The sequence below is a fragment of the Aptenodytes patagonicus genome, chromosome 5, assembly GCF_965638725.1.
Source record: "Aptenodytes patagonicus chromosome 5, bAptPat1.pri.cur, whole genome shotgun sequence".
Taxonomy (NCBI): Eukaryota; Metazoa; Chordata; class Aves; order Sphenisciformes; family Spheniscidae; genus Aptenodytes; species Aptenodytes patagonicus.
In genome coordinates this window covers 17578385-17597051 of record NC_134953.1, presented here as the reverse complement: position 1 = coordinate 17597051, position 18667 = coordinate 17578385, and the positions used below count along the sequence as shown (strand labels likewise).

Genomic DNA, 18667 nt, shown 5'->3' with positions numbered 1-18667 from the left:
CCCTGCATCTGTGAAGCGTCAGGACGCCTACAAAGCAGTAAGAGTACATTCCACACGCAGGTATGCGCAGAGATGGTGAATGGAGCATCATGAACCCATAACACCTCTTTAGAGCAAGACAGTAGTTGCAGCAGTTGTGCTTTGTGCAGGTGGGAGGGAAGGTAGAGAAGACCTGACAAATCCTAGATAACGATCCACAGAACACACTGCAGGCAACACTCCACAGAGAGAACAGACTTTCCAATCTGCCTTCCAGTCTGGAGCAGTCTCACACTGCTCTGAAAAGAAACCAGAGGCAACAGAGCCAAGGAGAGAGTCACAGCCACACAATTCTGTCCACACATTTCCAGTGTCCGATTCCACTCGCAACAGAGACGCAGGATGCCAGCTACCCAGGGAAGATGAAGCAGGCAAGAGGCACTCTGGCGTGCTGTATTTTAAAGCATATTAGCACACAAGCCAGATGCAAAACTGCACACATCGAGGAGAAATTCCAGTTCTTCAGAGGAACCAGTTTCCCTTCAAGCCTGACCATCTCCTCCTAGTCATTTGCTCCTCTCCAAACTCCAGCCTCTCTGGTCCTGCTCCCATCTCCTCTCTACCCGATCACGATCAGGGAAGTGATCGTGCCCCTGTACTCGGCACTGGTAAGGCCGCACCTCGAATACTGTGTTCAGTTTTGGGCCCCTCACTACAAGAAGGACGTCGAGGTGTTAGAGCGTGTCCAGAGAAGGGCAATGAGGCTGGTGAGGGGTCTGGAGAACAAGTCTTATGAGGAGCCGCTGAGGGAACTGGGGTTGTTTAGCCCGGAGAAGAGGATGCTCAGGGGAGACCTCATCGCTCTCTACAACTACCTGAAAGGAGGTTGTAGCGAGGTGGCTGTCGGTCTCTTCTCCCAAGTTACAAGCAATAGGACGAGAGGAAACGGCCTCAAGTTGTGCCAGGGGAGGTTTAGATTGGACACGAGGAAAAATTTCTTTACTGAAAGAGTGGTTAAACATTGGAACAGGCTGCCCAGGGAAGTGGTTGAGTCCCCATCCCTGGAGGTATTTAAAAGACGTGCAGATGAGGCGCTTAGGGACATGGTTTAGTGGGCATGGTGGTGGTGGGTTGACGGTTGGACTTGATGATCTTAGAGGTCTTTTCCAACTTTAATGATTCTATGATTCTACCTCTCCCAGTGTTTCACAAGTAGTTTGCTTTACTAATCCAGAGCCAGACTAATGCATTTGCTCATTTTAAACAGTCTGCCAAGCATCTTTTGCAAGAACTGAAGTGGCTGGAGAAGGCTGGGATGGGAGACATCATCATCCTGATGTGTGTCAGACCCAATATAGAAGAAGCCCATCTCTGAGCCATGCTTTCATTTTTAACAGTATTTTCTCTAGGTCTGAAGATATTCCTGTGGGCAGTGCTATGCTCTGTGTCAAAATGTCAAAATTCAGCAGCAAGGGTTAAGTCAGAGATTTACATTTATGAATTCTGTAAATTCATATCATCTGCAACCTCATCCTGGGCGCACAGATGACAGAGCCTGCCCAGGATGAAGGCACTGCTACTGTAAACATCCTCCCACTCTGCTAGGAACCACCTTCTGTGCAGACAGGACCCTTCCTTCAGCAGTTCCCTACAATCTACATTCCTATGCTTATATATTCCCTCTCCTGAGCTGGAACAGGATATTTTGTAACTTTAGATTGGCAGAGCAACATACGTTGCATACCACACACCTGAAGCAAGTCTGCTTTTCTTTTTTTCTTCTTTTTTCCCCCCTTTCCTGAGAGCACCGACTGATAAATAATCCAATCCCTGCTTGGAAAAAAGAAACTAATCCAGAGATGCAATGCAAAACCTTGTCCCTTGAATTCCCTCTAAGTTATTCTTAGCACCCATTTATACGTAAAGATGCACGTATAAAGAACATCCACGCATGCCTGTTTCTCAAGTTGGCACAAGCTATTTGGACCACAAAGCTAAGCACAAGCCTCAGTGTAGCCACAAGAGATTCCGTGCTGGAAGTCAGCCATGGCCTTCCCAGGGATATATCCAAATTCCTGTTGGATACAACAGTTCTAGTTATAGGCAGAATCAGACAGACATGCCTAGAACAAATGTTTTGCACAGCACGAACTTGATATGTAGTGTAAAACAGGCTTGAATTGACTCCACTGATCTTAGTCATAAAACATATATCCCTACGCTTGAAACAAACTAGTGCACTTTAGATACAGTCTGCAAATTTGAGGCAGCAAGTACTAGCATCAGGAAGTTACCATCACCTGCAGCCTCCTGTAAACTTTAGTTTCCTTCAGGAAAACTAGGACTAGCACCTGATTTCATGTGCACAGAATCATCACTTTGTCTTAATAAACAGAGAACTGATGCTTTACTATGATTCCTCTTCCTGCAGCAGTCTGAAACCTTCACTCTGATAAATGCAGTCCCTTCTCAGTTCTCTGCCAAAAATATTTTTTACTTTTAGAAGAACTGAAGGCAGGGGGGAATCCCCCAAAGAGGCCCAGTGCTTCCCTCCTTGTAATGAAACCCTGTAATGGAATGCCCTGCACTCCAATTAGGAAGAAATGCTAATTTTCTCCAGTTGAGCACCCCCTCTAGATGTATCTAATTTGTTTCACTGCTTTCATCTCTCCCCTCCATCACATTTTCATTTAAAGGTTATGATCTGTTTGTGCCCTTCATGCCGCGCCCTGACAAGACACCCCTATGAGAGGTTGCAGGGGCCACGTCGCCCTTCCTAACCCCCTTCCCAAACAAAAACCAAAGCTTTTTTCCCTCCACTGCCTCTTTAAGAAATGCAGAAAGATGAAGGGGAGGAGCAGGGAATCGGGAAGACAATAATTAAAAATAAAAAGTAAGTCCTCTTGCCAGTTGGATTGTTGGTTGTTTCCAACAAAAGGTTAGAGACCTTTGCACCATGACCAACACCAGCATGACCAGTGCAGGCCAGCTGGGAGAAACAGCATTACAGAGCTTTGCTACTTCTGCAGATCCATTTTAGGAACAGCTGCCATGCAAGAATACCCCTTTGCAAAAGGTTTTGAGATGCTGAATTGTTTAGCTCCTTGCAGGGCTGGGGAATACATTCTCTCCCACCTGTCACAGAGAGGACAAGGTCAGAAAGGACAAGAAAAGTTGGCTTAGCTGAGGAGAAAGTCTCAGTAAAGCCCTTCCCACTCCTCTCTATATGGTTATGCCTTGTTCTGGGAGCCTGTGTTTTGGTAAGTTCTTTCAGGAGAGCAGAGGCTTTTGCTGGGTAGCGTGGGCTTTGGAATAGTTCTTCATGGCATCCATAAATTTGTGCTGCTGTGGTTCTGGCTGGCTGTGGGCAGGCTTGTAAATCCTCAAGGCAGAACCCATCTGGACAGGATGCCAGCCCAGAAGAGCTTTCTACAAAGGCTGTATCTGCAGCACATACGAGAGAGGCACCCAGATCACCATGCTGGTGCCACACCACTTCCCACAGAAATTTCAAAGGGCATTTTCACCAGAAGAATATTAATTAAAAAAAAAAAAAAATCCAGCCACCAATGTACCTCTGTTTCCTCCAACGAGGCCCCTTTGCAGCCTGCCCCAGTATTCTCTAACAAAACAGTATCCCTGGAGCTGAACCCAGGGTCTTCCCTACATGCACACCCTGCTCCTAAGCCAAGACATTCATTACTTGTGTTCAGCCTCTCCCACCCTTCACTTCAATTCTCTCCTTCAATTCTTGTCCGTTAGAAAGGAAATCCCTGATCTACACTCTGTAGACACAAGTTTCACCACGCATCTGTTGTCAACACCCTACAAGTTGAAAGCGCCCAAAGAACCTCTTTGGAGGCAATGCAGGTAAGTGGTCCCCAACTGAAATGGAGGGGGAACTGCTGGGTTCCACCTGTGGCACAGTCTGGAACACCTACCCTCTCGGAAAAAGGAGAGGAACAGCTGGATACATTGCCCAGGCTGAGCATTGAGCAGCCTGTTCTTGGACAATAAGATGAAGCTGGAAAAGTACTGCAAGAGTGTTTTCTGTTATTAATAGGCACTTTGCTAATACTGCCCGAGATAGCCAGCTCCCTCTCAGTCATTTCCTGCTGCAGCCCCTGAATCCCGTCAGTCAGAGCACTATATGCTCCATTACAAGCTATTTCCTCTCTACGTTTGCAATGCCTCCAAAAGCTTTTGCAGAAAGTCCTGGTGATCCCCCCCCCTCCTGCCCCCCCTCCACAGACACGATTCCTTCGTAACTTGACTTTCTGGGACCACAAACACGGAGCGGGTAGGAGGCACACAAAGATTTACTCTTCATAGATAGCACCCTTGCCCTTTCCTCCCCCCCAGGCCCCCTCTCTATCTGGTCCATGCGAACAAACCCCGAGTGGGAAAGAGCGTTTGGAAGAGGCCTGTGTCTGGGCCAGCCGCCTTTCATCCAGAAGATGCCTCTTCCCGTTGGAAAATACAAGCATTGTGTGAAAACATTTTAATATATTCATGCACATTCCTATAGCTCGCAGGAGCGAGTGGGTCCCAGCACCCTCCCCTCCCTGCCTTCCAAATGATTTTCATAGGCAGCGATGCACTGGGAATGCCACCTGTTTTCTCGAATGCCCGCGAGTATGTAAATTGTGGGAATATGCGGGCCAAGCGCTGCGGTTTTATTGTGCTGCAGAAAAGATTTTACTAATTACTTGCCTAAACTCCAAAGCAGTACGCCTGCTTTTTTACAAAGCGGGAGAGCAGGGAAGGTGGGGGTGGTGGGAAGAGGAGGAGGGGGAGGAAAAAAAAAGGGGGGGGGAAGAGAGAGTAAAGGGAAAGAGGGAGAAGGAGAGGGAGCGCAAGGGATGCATTTCAAAGTTTCTCCAGCAATTGGATGGGGGGGAGCTGGGCCCAATGTGAAATCATAGAGGTCAAAGGTGGGTCTCCCTCCCTTGTGAGAAAGTGGTGAATCAGGACGGTTTATCAAACGATCATTTTCTTTTGAAACTGGGAGGCAGCGGCTGGGACAATTCTGCAGATGTGCTTGATGAGTTTGGGACAAAAATGGGCTGCCTCCTCCCCCACTCCCCCCTTTAAGGTCTCCCATCAGGGGTTGCTTCTCCCTCCACTGCTTCCAGGACCCTCCCCTCCCTTCTTCAGTGGTCAGCTGAGACCCCCACCCACTGATCGCCTTTGTATTCCTGGCCTTTGGACACACTGACAGGGCCCTTTATGAGACCCCAATCAAGACCCCCATGTCACAGGTACCTAGTAGAGATACCAGACCCTTTTCAAATGAGGAACAACAAGGAAAATATGCTGGCCCATTGTCCCAGCACGGCACCAAGGGAGATGAAAGGGACAGGCTGCTCCCCCTCCGCAGACCGCCTGCCAATCAACCCCAGTTATTAAGGTCACGATGTGGAAATTCTTTTGACCTACACCTAATCAAAGATGCACCAGGGCCTTTTGAGACAACATGGGGGAAGGTGGGAGGGCAGGCATCCCCCCCACCCTCCCCACCCATAAATACAGTGGAGCTTCCAAAGAGAATTTAGTAGGAGTTACCCCAGTTAGTGCCGCGGCACACTTGCCCCAAGTACTGCTGGGGCAGCTGAGCTAGGCTCCATGCTGGCATCCAGCCTCAGGAGAGCTTAAATTAAAAGCTTTCTTCATTGAAAAGTTACAGACTACCTCCAGAGCAATACTGGAGGTAGCTCAGAAGTCATGATCGAGGACCCTGTGTGACAAGTACTAAGCATCCTCTTTCCCATTCCCAATAGCTTTGGTTTGCACAGGCTGTGGGTTTCATGAAACATGTTCAGCACCATCCGACACCGGGCCCTGAAGAAGAAAAACTCAGTGGGCATGAACCTATGAACCTCCAAAAGCTGAAGCACCTGGAAGAGTGGATGGATGCCAGCAGTGCAGAGCAGATATTCTGAATCCCCCTTGCATTATACAGGATGAAGATACCAAGACGACGTTGATGGTGGTAGTTCTTAGGACTATGCAGAAATCTCTCACAGAGAGGAGCTAGGACCCACCTGCAGTGACAGAGCAATCAGATGAGTGTTAGAAAACAGTTAGAGCATGGGTCAGATGGGATCAGAGAAGCACATCCCACCACACAGCTGCAGAGCACTTGGAATATGGACAAGATCACCTGCCCCTGAAAAGTCATTCTGTATCACTCACTGTCTGAGAGCCATCACCATACACTCAGTAACAGAACAGTTAGACACGATACTTCAACCTGACAACAGTGACACAAGAAGTGACAGACTACAGTCTGCGCTAGTTCACACAAAAGGGCAAAAAATTCAAACCCCAGAACAGAAACATCTTCCAGCATATATAGGAGGCTTCTGCAAGTGCATGATTTTGAATTAGGTCCTCCAGAAGAGCCACATGGTATAAATCAAGGCCACCACCGGCACACGTGAAACCAATCTTGAAGAAACAGAAACATCTGGTACCCCTCTTTATGCACCATATCTACCAGCATGCAGGGAATACCCTTTCCAGTCCCACTGCCAGCTTGCTGCTCTCATCCTGTTGGCATCCTTCAAAGCCCATCTGGATCAAGCTCTTAGTGAAAGGCAAGCGAATTTGGGGTGGTGGTAGAGTGAAGAAATGAACAGTGTGACAGTCACAGCAACCAAGCTGCAGTTTTCATTATGCTAAACACTTTGCTCATGTGTTGGCTCGTTTTCCTCTGCCTTTTATCTACTTTTAGCTCATGAAAGACACCAGGTTCAGTGCTACTCAGAGTCCCCCAACTCCCGTCAGAGAGCCCGCAGAAGATAACCGCCTACCAGTGGTGACCAACTGGGTGGGAGAGGAGAAGTGGAAGATTCCAGAAGAGCTTTGGGACAGAGACTCATGTGTTTACATAAATCCTACTATACTGCTTCTCCACTGCAAGTCATTGCCATTCCTAAAACTGTCCCCTTGTTCCTTGGCTCTTACACAATTGTTGAAGCAGGTGGAAGACAGTTTTTTCTTCTTGATGTTAAACCAACTAGCTCCTATACCAGAAATTACTTAGCTACAGCAAGGCATGGCCTGGTTTAGTCTGTTGTAAGCCAAGTTCCAAATGGACACTTCAAACCAGCTATCTCCTCTACTGTTACAATAAGGTGCAGTGCTCAGAGCAGACATGACTTCAGCACTGCAGCACAGAAGACAGAGGTGAGTTTCTTACTTAGGGCAATATCCTCCACTATCGCCCTCCTTTCAAATGCCAATGGCAGGCTGAGGACCAGCCTCCTGCTGTCTTCAGAGTGAATCAACACTCCTTTAGAGGGGCTAGGCTGCTATCTTAGGACACTACAGCTCCACTTCCCACCTCAGGGCATGAGCTCGCATCCTCTGAGTGACACCTCCGGCCTCATCTGGGAGGAGTAACAGTGGAAGCTGAGCCTGGTTAGAGGCATCTGCACCTGGGGCTCTCGCCATGCAAGAAAGGTCCATCCCTCTCTGTCGCTCCCCGCCCACAAAAACAGCCCTTTGAAAGGCAGGGGAGGGAACAGACATCGCGCTAATTGTAGGAGTGAAACCTGGCATCCTCCTGCCCAACTACCTTTGCACTCCGTTTCTGATCCTCTTTGAACCTCTGGTACAGCTTGTCAGGTCGCTGCCCTCCTGAGAGATCAGAAAAAAAAAATACAGCAGTGATTACTGTTGTACACTGATTTGCAAGCTGGAAAAAGAGAGACAGAGAAAGAGAGAGAACAGCCTCTATGTGTCAGGCTATGAAAGGGCTGCGACTGAAGCCGCCTGAAAAACAAACCCTTAATTTAAATGTTAATGAAAGTGCTGAAGAGACATCAGAGGCTTGTTTCTCTACAAGGAGCAGAATCACCAGGTCTAGAATTTATGGCCCCCTTCACCTCCCCTCTCCCCTTCGCTGCTCCATCAGCCAGAGAAGTTAGGAGAGGAAAAAAACCCTAATTTTAACATTAACTCCACACTTCCACCCTGGGATGCAATTGCTAAATTATCTGTTGGCAGGACACTGATCAAAGGTGGAAAAACAAAGGCACGCTGCACAGCCGAGCAAAGGTAAACAGCAGCCAAGGTCTGGTGAAGTTACCTTCTCCCCCTGCGAATTTAAAAAGCAAAGAGAAAATGATCACAAACTGGAAATAGAAACCTCAAACCATAAGGCTGCCAACCCCCTCAACTAAGTTTCTTCTGTCACATCGATTAAACAGACATGGATTCTCCCATGCAAACCAAGCAGCACAAGAAAGATGCTTCCCCCAAGCTTTCCAAGACAGACTTTCCCCTCAAGCAAGGGGAAAGATGAGAAAAAACTGCAGGGGGATAAAAAAAAAAAAAAAAATTCAATATGCAACACAGCTCCACATGATTAGAAACAGATGTCTGGGTTCTAACTTACTTAGCTACTGCCTCCCAAAACCTGCTCACCTGCCCACAACCACTAGTGAGCCAATTCACACAGTCATAGAAAATATATACATTAGAGTATTGGCCAAAAGTGACAAAAAGCGAGCACGTCATCAGTCACGCGAGCTTTAGAGGGCAAAAGAAAGAAACTGAAGTGAAGAAAGGTAAGTTGCACAGTTTCTCAACTTATAGAAGTGTTTGCTTATGTGTTTGTTTCTAGAGGAGAGGGAAAAGGGACATGTATGTTCACGTGTTTACCCATGTGAAGACGACCAAATAGAGTCATTATCACACAATTAAGAAGGTAAAACAAAGTCTTCTTCCTCCCATCAAGGGAACAGTCAGGGCACATGGATAAGACACAGGTGTCATTTTAGCTCCAGAGGGGAGAAACTGATACTCATTTCCTGCTCTTCAGCTTTGGGGTGAAAGAGCACCAAGTCAGTTATGACTATTGCATATATCTAGAAACCCGCATCCAGATCACTCTCCAAGGTCAGTAAGAGATGGTAGTTAACGCCACCACTAACTCCGCAAGTCCACCCTGGGATCTCACAGTTGAGCAGGTTCTTCCTGTCCCTGCTTAAGAAACAGCTGCAGGTCAGAGTCCCCTCTCAATTATTCAAAACGACCAGGCTCTACAGAGATCCCCAAGGATAGCAGAGCTATTGCTGCCTGCTATTTTGCTGGCGATGCACAAACCAGAATAAAACCCAGTTACTTGTCCCAAGTCGTAGCAGACTCGGAGAGGTTAACTGCACAAAGGTAGGTCAAAACAGAGCACCACTATAGCCAACAGCTCATCTTGATATGCAGTAGGGGATATCTGCTGATAAAAGCGGAGCAAGAAATGAGGGTGGGGGAAGATTATCAAGCATTTAAACTGCTGCATGTTAGGGCTTCAATTGTACAGTTAAAGCCACTGCAAAGTTGCTTTGACTCAAGTGGGTTGGTTTGCTCTAATGCAATCTGCAAGATCAGATTGTTTCACTTTCACAAAAAGTTTCCAAATAACCATTAAAAAGAAGCCCTCGAAATTAATCATTTTGATTGTTCCCAATGGAAGAGAGGCCCATTCAGTCAAGGCATCTGTCAGTAACCCTTCTCTTCCTTCCTCTCCCCAGCAAGTTTTGGGTATGTTTTACAATTTGTCTGAGGTTGTCCACAGGGGCAGAGGTCTCCCCAGATATTACTTCCCTATAATATGCCATGGGAGAGGCAATTAGGCTAAGAGATTCAAATTAGCATGTTAAAATAGAGGAGTCAGGTCTCAGCTACAACACTGCATAGAAGAGATAGAGCAAGCCTGGCTTTTTAAATTCAACTGCTCACAGAACTACTCATTTTCCTTTAAATTAAGCATTCAATGCAGATAGCTAGTCTTTGGCACAAAATTTCCTCCTCTCTGGGGTAAACCTGCACTTCACCAAGGCAACATTTGCAAGGAGAGGTCATGTACTGCAGTAGACCGATGACACAGTTGGAAAAGGAGAGACCGTCTTTTGGGCTTACATACCCAAAGCACATCTTTGCTGCAACAGGGCACACTAGGGTTGCCTGACATTGTCTCACATTGCACCAAAGGTTTCCTAGCTCTCTATCTATAGTTGCACGTTGAAAACCATTTTTGTGCCTCCATCAACTTTTCTTGGTTTAAAATCCAACACACTTCAAGTACAACACGGGAAGACCAGCTCTAACGATAAATATTTTAAAATCTAAACAGCAAATGCCAATGGCCAGACCCAGCAGGAGAAGCCAGCTTAGATTTGAATGCTTTTTTTAATCCAACACCAAAGAATTTCTGAATCCAAGATTAATAATTAATTTAACATCAAGGTCCACTTTACTTTCCCCTCCAGTTTACAAGCTTCTCTATCATTAGGGAAAAAAAATTGCAACAAATTTTCCCCTAAATAAGGGAACATTTCAGTAGTACAACATATATCATAAGCCTTATGTTTCTGCAGCCATAAATGCCAGGCAATTGGACCTCATTTTCTCCATAAACCTATCCCTCAAATTAAACAGTGTACAGTGGTCACTTCTCTTCCCTGCCTACTGCCACCTCAGGGAATCACAAAGCATGAAGGTGCCACTATTCCACTAGAAACCCCTGGCTTTGCCTCACTTTGCACATTTGAATTGGTCCACTGCACTCAGGCTTGCCCTGGTCCCTGAGCACACATAAGTCACTGCAGTAAGCACCAGTAAATGAAAGTTTAACATCTGCATGACGCAGAGTTCAAAAGGCAAATGAACTTGGGGGGAAGGGGATTACAAGCAGCTAAGAAACGTGGTTTAGGGTACACAGCCTCTCTGTAAGTACAGCATTTTACTAATCCATGGAGGACAGCTTTGGAGACCAATTAAAACAGTTGCTGGAGCAAGCTGAGGCACCCTGTTTTAAGGATACTCTCAGACTCTTCTCTAGTCCCTGATGTGACAGGCAATGTGGGACCTGCTGTCCCAAGCGCACCGACCAGTACAGCTATGCAGAAGACCTGCTGAAAACCCAGAAGGAACACAACGCCCTCCCCATCCCTGCTACCCTGCAGGGCACTGTTAGGGATCCCCAAAGCAATGAAGCTCTAATAACACACATGGATGTGAAGACACTTCCATGGCTGAAAAGGTTATACAAAGGACTAAGCACAGTTCTCCCCTGCACAGTAAGAGAAGATCCAGTACTCTTGGTACCCTTTTACCCTGCTTAATCTCCCTTACGGTCATCATTCTGTTTGCAGACCCTCCGAGCATCCAGCCCAGCATCACTACACAAAGAGCAAGGAAGCCTCCTCCCTAGTTCAGCACATCTGCAGGAGGATCTCTGTAGTGCCACAGGGAAACTGCGGACAAAGCAAAGCAGAATACTCAAAAGAGATGCCTGAAGCCAGAGGAGCTGCACTTCAAGAGCACAAGTCTCTGAAGTTTAGTTTGGGCATACAGGCACTGCCCATTAGAGCAGCAGTCCTGCAGAGCAGGACTACAGCAGACACAACAGAAAACACAGCTGTGGGTCAGGAGCGCATGGGATACTTTCTAAGGAAGCTTCACACAGAGGAAGATAGCACTGAAAAGCAAGGAGTTTCAGTCCTGCCCATTAACAGTTGAAGTTCAGTAAGAATATAATGCTGACTACTCTAGAGAGTTTTAGTCCTGCCAAACCTCCAGGTCAGGAAACTGCAGGCTCTCCAAAGCACTTTTGAATCGCTACAGTTAGAGGAGCCCTCCCTGCTTCTACCCTACCGCGCACAACTGCTTTGAGCTGTTCCTGAGCAATATGTGTCCATGGTAGAGAGAGCTGGTGGGTTCTCAGCAACGATGAGCCAAAATACTTCAGTGGTTGGAGCCTGATTTTACAGCAGTTCTACACCACTATCCGTTCTTACGGAGGAGCTCTCAGTTTACACCAGCACAAGTGAGAAGGGAGAATCGGGAGGGCACGTCAAATGTTTAGGAGGAAGTGGAGGTTATAGGCCACGTTCAGCCTCACTGAGGAACGAATGCATACAAGCTCCAGCAAGAAGGATGGGGACTGCAAAGGAGGAAAAGCTTCACACACAAGTGCATGGGGAATGCGTAAGGGTGAAATATGGGCTCTGGCAAATAAAACAGAAACCACAGAGCTCCCCAAAGCAGACCTTGCTAGAAACCAGATATTATCTTTTTGATACTCACACTCATTGGACAGCAAGCAATAAAACCTATTAGTGAAAAATTCATCTCCCCTGCCCCTTGCCCTGGCCCTCCCCCACCACATGCCCTCCTGCTCTGATCCTCTCTCTCTTCTAGGATGGCTGCGATTTGTTCTGAGAAGCGACAGGTTTATAGGTTAGCCGACACCTTCTCTCTGTGGAATTTTAATTAACTTCTCCCATCGTCAATATGTTAAGGAGCAGGGTTCCCATTATACGAGGTCAGCAGCGTGTTTCAGGCCCTGCTATATCAGCCGTCAAATTGAAGAATTAATGACGTGGCTAATTGGCTCTAATTCTCCACCCCCCCTCCCCAAAATATGGAGGGGTAAGGTGGGGGGGGGCGGTAGGGTGGGCTAGGAGGGGAGGCTGGTACAGTCCACAGTCTCATAAAAAAAAAAGAGTGCACAATTTAAGCCCACTTGTTCATGGGGTAGTTGTTCCACCACCTCCCATTTATCACTCTGCAGGGAGGAAAGTGGGGGTGGGGAGACAGTGGGTAAATATTGTGACAGAGAGTGTGCACAAGCGTGCACACCAGCAAGAGGAACACTGTCCTGACAAGAGGCCACCTCAGTAGGTCATCACTTAGGAGTAGGAAGCAGCGTGCCACTGGGCTCTAACCAGACATGGTGCTAGAGCCAGAGCCTGTCTGCTAGAAAAGAGGCCCTTGCAGCGCAGAAGACGGCAAAGGGCTTCTATCTAACATCCTGCAGCAGCATTAACGCACATGGCACTTCTTCAGAAACACTATCTGTCTCAAACACTCGGAGCAATGGGACGAGGGAATGGCAAAATCATAGCAGGCCTCGAGGGTCATTTCCCTGATAATGCCATTAGCTCCATACCACTAAGTTTCTGCTGCCTGCAAAACAAGCTTGGAAATCTAATGAGGACAGCAGTTGTGGGAAGTATTTTGGTTTTGCACAAGCCTAAAACTCACTAGTTGCAGATATCACATGGACAGCAACAACAGCTCTTCTTCCCCCCAACCCTTGAGGAAGGCTGAGGAAGAATCTCTCTTGAACACAGAAGACCAGCTTAACAGTGCACCAAAGAGACAGATTGTTGCTGGCCAGCGGAAGATTTTAACAGCAAGAGCTTAAGTTTCTCAGATTTTCACTTCCTTAAGAACAGAAGCACTTTGAAAAACACCCTGGAAGACACTGGTGTAAGTACTGCCATTGTCTCCCACACTGAAGTTGTAGTTGTAGCATTATGCCCATACTAGAAGCGCAGGGCTACAGGCAGTAGAAGCTGGAAAACCTCATACCGGAACTCCACTTCCATCCTTCCCAGTCCAGCATGATCAATTTACCAAGAAAACTGAGCACTAACCACTACACACAGCTCCAAGCTAGCTTCCCAAGCAAAAAAGCAGGGACTTTTTTTCTTGGCATCTCTTCTGCCAGAGAATGAGAATACAAGTTGGCATCTTTTCAGTACAGAAAACCTCAAGAGGATCCAGCTCATTGCTTCTAATTAGCAAGGCAGAGTAAGTCAGAGAGTTCGCTCTGCAAGTAAGAATGAACAGGTCCTACCGGGGACAGTAACAGGAACGCAGGGCCATTTTCACATCCTTATGAAGAGACCACTCAGCTGTTCTGGGGAACAAAGACCACACGCTCTTCCCTGAGCTCCTGCTGCAAGCACAAGCACCTGATCAGCCTCCACCCACATCAAAAGTCCCTAAAGCGTCACACTGGTGCCTCGTAGAGATTTGCGGACACACAGCCTATCCAACTCCTTTACTTCTCTCTGTTGGAAATTGGGAATAAAGAGATCTCAGTTACCTTAATAATGGGCTGATAGCAATGGACCACACTCGATCCTCTGTCTGCACTGTATGTAGACACTGCCCAACTCTGCCCGCGGACAGGGACCAAACCTAAAGAGAGAGATGCATGTTATGCCACATCACCCAGAAGGTGCAGAAGGTAGGATGCACGCTGCTAACGTTGTCCTGGAAGAGCTGCCAAAACTGCCATGCTCACCTTCCCCGAGATCCTCTCCCTGAATTCCCATTACTTATTTTTCAGGAGCAGAGCCTTCAATCACTGGCAGAAACAAGCACTTAAAGTTACACAAAGATTCAGCTTATGAGTATGACCTTCCATCCCACTGGTAACAGAGAGCACCCCTATTACCACATGTTCTCTAGGGCAGCACTCAACGCAGAGACTTCTCATCTTCTGTAGTCAAATAAACAAGAAGTGGGATTTGTTCAAATTTCTGCTGTTCTCTTGAACAGTGTGGGAAGACTCTGTACCATCCCTGGAAAACTTCCATTCATATTATCTATAAAATTAATCATTTGCTATCCTGTAAAAGAGTTTTTTATAAACCCACCCCCTTTCGACCAAGTTCCTTAAGTGTATCCCAGGCTATTTTCAAACAGCCCCCCCTTGCTCACTGACAATGTGAGACAATCTCTTCCCTCCCCCATCTGTGCACACATGCACATCCCCTTCCACCAGTTCACCACACCCCCCCGCTTTGTTTCTGGGTCCTAATAAAGTCCCCCAGATTCTTGCTGGGGTCTCTGCTCGTGGCCCTCATTTCCCCCACTTTGCCCTCATTCTTGGCCCACAGGACTGGAGCGCCCCAGTTCTCTGTAACCGACCCCCAATGTTTCACTTCAAGACTTCAAAGCTGGGAGTGCCCTATTTGTTTGTTTGTTGATAATGCCCCGGATTGCAGGCTATTCTTGTCAGCGGGGAATTTAGCACCTAGTGTCAGCAAAAGCAGCAGAAAAGCTTAACTCTTTTAAGGCATCCCTATCTCCTACAGGTTAAAAATATTGCTCAGAACACACTATCTGGTGCCTATCACACAGGAATGTACATTAGCAGCTCTTCAGGGCTTAGTCCTAATCAACACTCAGCAGAGCCCTCAATAGCTTAGACACTTAGAGCCCCTTTAAAAGGCTGGTAGGGATTCCCTTCCACCCTCCAAGAGTCTCATTCATGCAAACAAGGCAGCCTACAAAAAGAGATGATAAAAAATAAGAGGTGAACATCCCTAGAGCCTATGCTGTGGGGAGCACTGGGTGGGCAAGATCTCACGCTAGCGCCAAGAAAAACAGCCTTAAATTCCCCTCTGGCCTTCAGGAATTTGTTCTCAGGGTTGGGGAGGTCTGTCCTCCAGCTGCCAGCGAAGCAGCAAGAAGGCACTCTCCCAGCAAAGAGGCTCCACAGAACAGAGAGGAGCAGCCCTGCTTAAATGTGAGACAAAGCAGCATCAAGGCCTTGCTCCCAGGAGGCAAGCAGCATCCCCAACAGTGCCCTTTGCATGTGAACAGTGCTCTACTTGGGAATGATTTTACCCAGGAGTGCACCCATACAGAGGGACGAACGAGAGTAGATACGATCATGCTGCTCAGCAGCCTGTCAGATAGTTCTCCATTACCACACACTTCCTATAAAACCTTGAAATAGACTTTTTAAGCCTTTCTTTGCCCCAACTTCCCCTCTTGCAAAACAGGAATAGCAGTTTTTCCTCTTACCTCCGTTAATGCTCTACGATATGTACCAGGGACCAAGAGTATCCATCAGCCTGCCCTGAGCAACAGGCAAAGCTTTCAACATGCAGCAACCATTTCTAACAATGAAATGAGTAGTTGTGAAGATGCTACAGGTACTGCATCATGCTAGCAGGACAAGGGTGAAACACCTATGTGGAGTTTCCTAAACTACTAAAACAGAGCTGGTTACAGCTCAGGAGAACAACTCTCCAGGTCAATGTAGGAACACAGCATTGCCAACCAGATCCAGAAGGACAAAAATCAACAAGGTCCTGCCTCAAAAAGAAATAGCCAAAAATTACGTGACAGGATTCAGTGATGCCAATGGAAGAGAAAAATGGGAGCTAACAGTATTCACAGACTAACTTCACTCCTGGTTTGCAAACCAGGAACCATTAAAAAAATAAAACAAAAAACCAAAACCACAAACAAATAAACCACAACCCCACAGATGTGGAAACAACATCATGCTATCCCTTAAAGGGATCGGATATACAACAGAGAGTATGTGAAGCAGCACTGCATCACAAAGCAAGGATGTGCTTGAGATACATACGACAAATTTCAGACTAACTGGCATGGACCTCTGCTACAGTGTTAGACAGATGTACAGTGAAAGAAGCAAAATGTCAGCTGCTGCCTTCTGCACTTCCTAGTTTAAACCAGCAGCTGATGTCATAAAGTACTGCCAAATCTCTTTCTTAAAAGCTTGGCACAGCAGGTGTCTTTTCAGAGACATGAGCCTACGCCAAGATACCTGGCGCTCCTCCTGCAGACATACAAGACAGGGCTCACAACTGTTCTGCTGACAAACATTCATGGCACAAGACCTCTGAGGTCACCTCTGCAGCAGCACCTGCTGGAACATCACTGCTCACCTTCGCTGTTCTGTCCCGGGAGCCGCTGACAATGAGGCCACCTTGGAAGTCCACACAGTTCACCTCCTGTTCGTGCGCAGAGAACTTGACGCTGTAGGAGCCATGGATCTTGTGAAGGACAATATTTCCATCTCTGAAAAACAAATCCCCAGGCAAGGACTCTGTATCAGCTGGATCTCCCTTGCCCATGCACCTTCCATTAGTGCTTAGGAGCGCCACAAGAAGACCAGGACTGATCTCCCATGGGAGCTGAAATTCATGCATTATTAACCCTCCACTCCTCACACATCACCTGTTCTCTTGCAATCCCACATCTGGCCAGTCAAAGCCTGATCTGCCACACATGAAAATTTTCCTGGCTGTCTTTCTACCCTCCACTTTGTGTTAAGCTGCAGAAACTAGCAGAGCAGCCATTCCTCCTCCTACTGCTTTGAGCTTGCCAGAATCCTGGCTGGATGCTGAAAGGCTGGTGTAAGGGAACAAGTGAGAGGTCACTCTCACGCATGTCCAAGCCTCAGCTTTTCATTCATTTCCGAGCAGCCGTGCAGGGTATTGTGCTTTGAATTAACTACAAAGACATTTAGACTTTTTTCAACCAACACAGTTACTGGAATTTTAAATGCATGCCTTCATTTTCACCTGAATTTTGGGCTACAGTTCACAGGGGAGAGTCTCAAGATATCCAGGGCAGACAGCCATGCTTGCATCTCCCAATTTTGTGCTTAAGTGCTGTGTATATTAATAGCTAAAACTTTATAAATAACAGTTCTGTCATTTGCTGTAATTGAAAAAGGCCAGTCAAATGCAAAATTAATTGGAGAAGTGTGCGTGTGCTGGAATGCTTGGCAGTTTTCCTCCTCTCTGCAATTATATCAGTAGGTCTAACAAACATATACTTGTCTCTAGAAAGCTTTATGCACCACTGCTGTCGCAGTTAACCAGCGGTTCTGAATATCAGAACACAGTCTAGCTACTCTCACTCTAACAGGGAAAGAAATGAAAATTGCACATCAGTCAGGATTGTCTGATCAGTCAATCCTGACTAAACAATCCTGTGGACATCTACACAAATTCAAAAGAGAAAAGGACATTTTATAAGGCCAACAGCATGAGACTCAGCTCTTCCACTGCTGTAGTAGAAGATTTTTCAGGACAGAACCAAATCATAAGAGAGGAAGCAGCAGCAATTGAACACAGCCAAGCATGAGGACACTGTGTACCAAGATTGACCCCCCTGCTCCGGGCTGGAGTTAGTTACACAAAACCTTTCCAACTTCACTGCCACACTCCTTGGGCTCCTTCATTCACCCAACTTACCCCCCTCCACTGACGATGTGGGAGTTGACAAGAACAAAGCGACATACGTCCTCCTGGTGGCCAGAGAAAATAGCTTGAGGGTGACGCTGCAAACCTGTACCATCTGGACAGAGCCGGTAGGCCTGGATGTTCTCCGCTTGAGACAGGTAGAGATACTCGCCATCCAGCTCCATCCAGGGCATCAAACTGCAAACAGAGAGCAGATTGGGAGGGTGCAGGGGTGGGGAGAAGAAAACAAAACAAAAAACCTCACACACAAAATGGAAAAAAAAAACCTGCATATGTAAACATATCAACAAAAGCAAATGCCCACTCAAGAAAACTGTGAAGTTGGAGCTGCTGGTCACATGCAAAAGCAGGGCTTAATATAGTAGCACAGCTAAGAAGTGAAGCTTCTCCAGCAACATACAAAGCAGATCACATTGCTGGCATTTTTCTAACCAAGAGCTGAGGAAAAGGAAGCATGGAATCTCTGAAAGAGAAGATGGCCAAGAGTCTAGTGAGTTTAGATAGGCAATACTTAAGGCTCCCTGACCCCTATTCATGAGCCCTGTACTTTTTAAGAAACTAGACTAATCAGGCTAGTGTGAGCTGTGCCAAGCATTTCTAGCAGAGCCTTCAATATGAGGCTCTTAGTGCAAACAGTCACTCTTGATCCCGCACATTATTTGCTGATGCCCAGCAGAGACCACAAAGCTGCCACTGTTTCACACGTGTCTGAGCAGGGGAGCAGGTCACATCAAATAACACAGGTCTTCCTACAGACAAAGTCCTCCACCTCCTGCATTCTCTGTATGCTAATACATAAAGCAGCAGGGTAAGCCTGAGGCTATCTAAGAACTTTGTGCTCATCATGTAGA

General features: G+C 46.9%; 1 protein-coding gene across 1 annotated transcript in view; it reads right to left on the bottom strand.

The window, feature by feature from the left end:
- Nucleotides 1-18667, bottom strand: part of FBXW4 (F-box and WD repeat domain containing 4) — a 65711-nt gene that overhangs the window by 31802 nt on the left and 15242 nt on the right. The window contains exons 3-5 of the mRNA XM_076338891.1: nt 17808-17993; nt 16491-16623; nt 13883-13977 (exon numbers count right to left, since the gene is read on the bottom strand). Of these exons, the coding sequence (XP_076195006.1) occupies nt 13883-13977; nt 16491-16623; nt 17808-17993 (414 nt within the window). The remainder of the gene's footprint in view (nt 1-13882; nt 13978-16490; nt 16624-17807; nt 17994-18667) is intronic.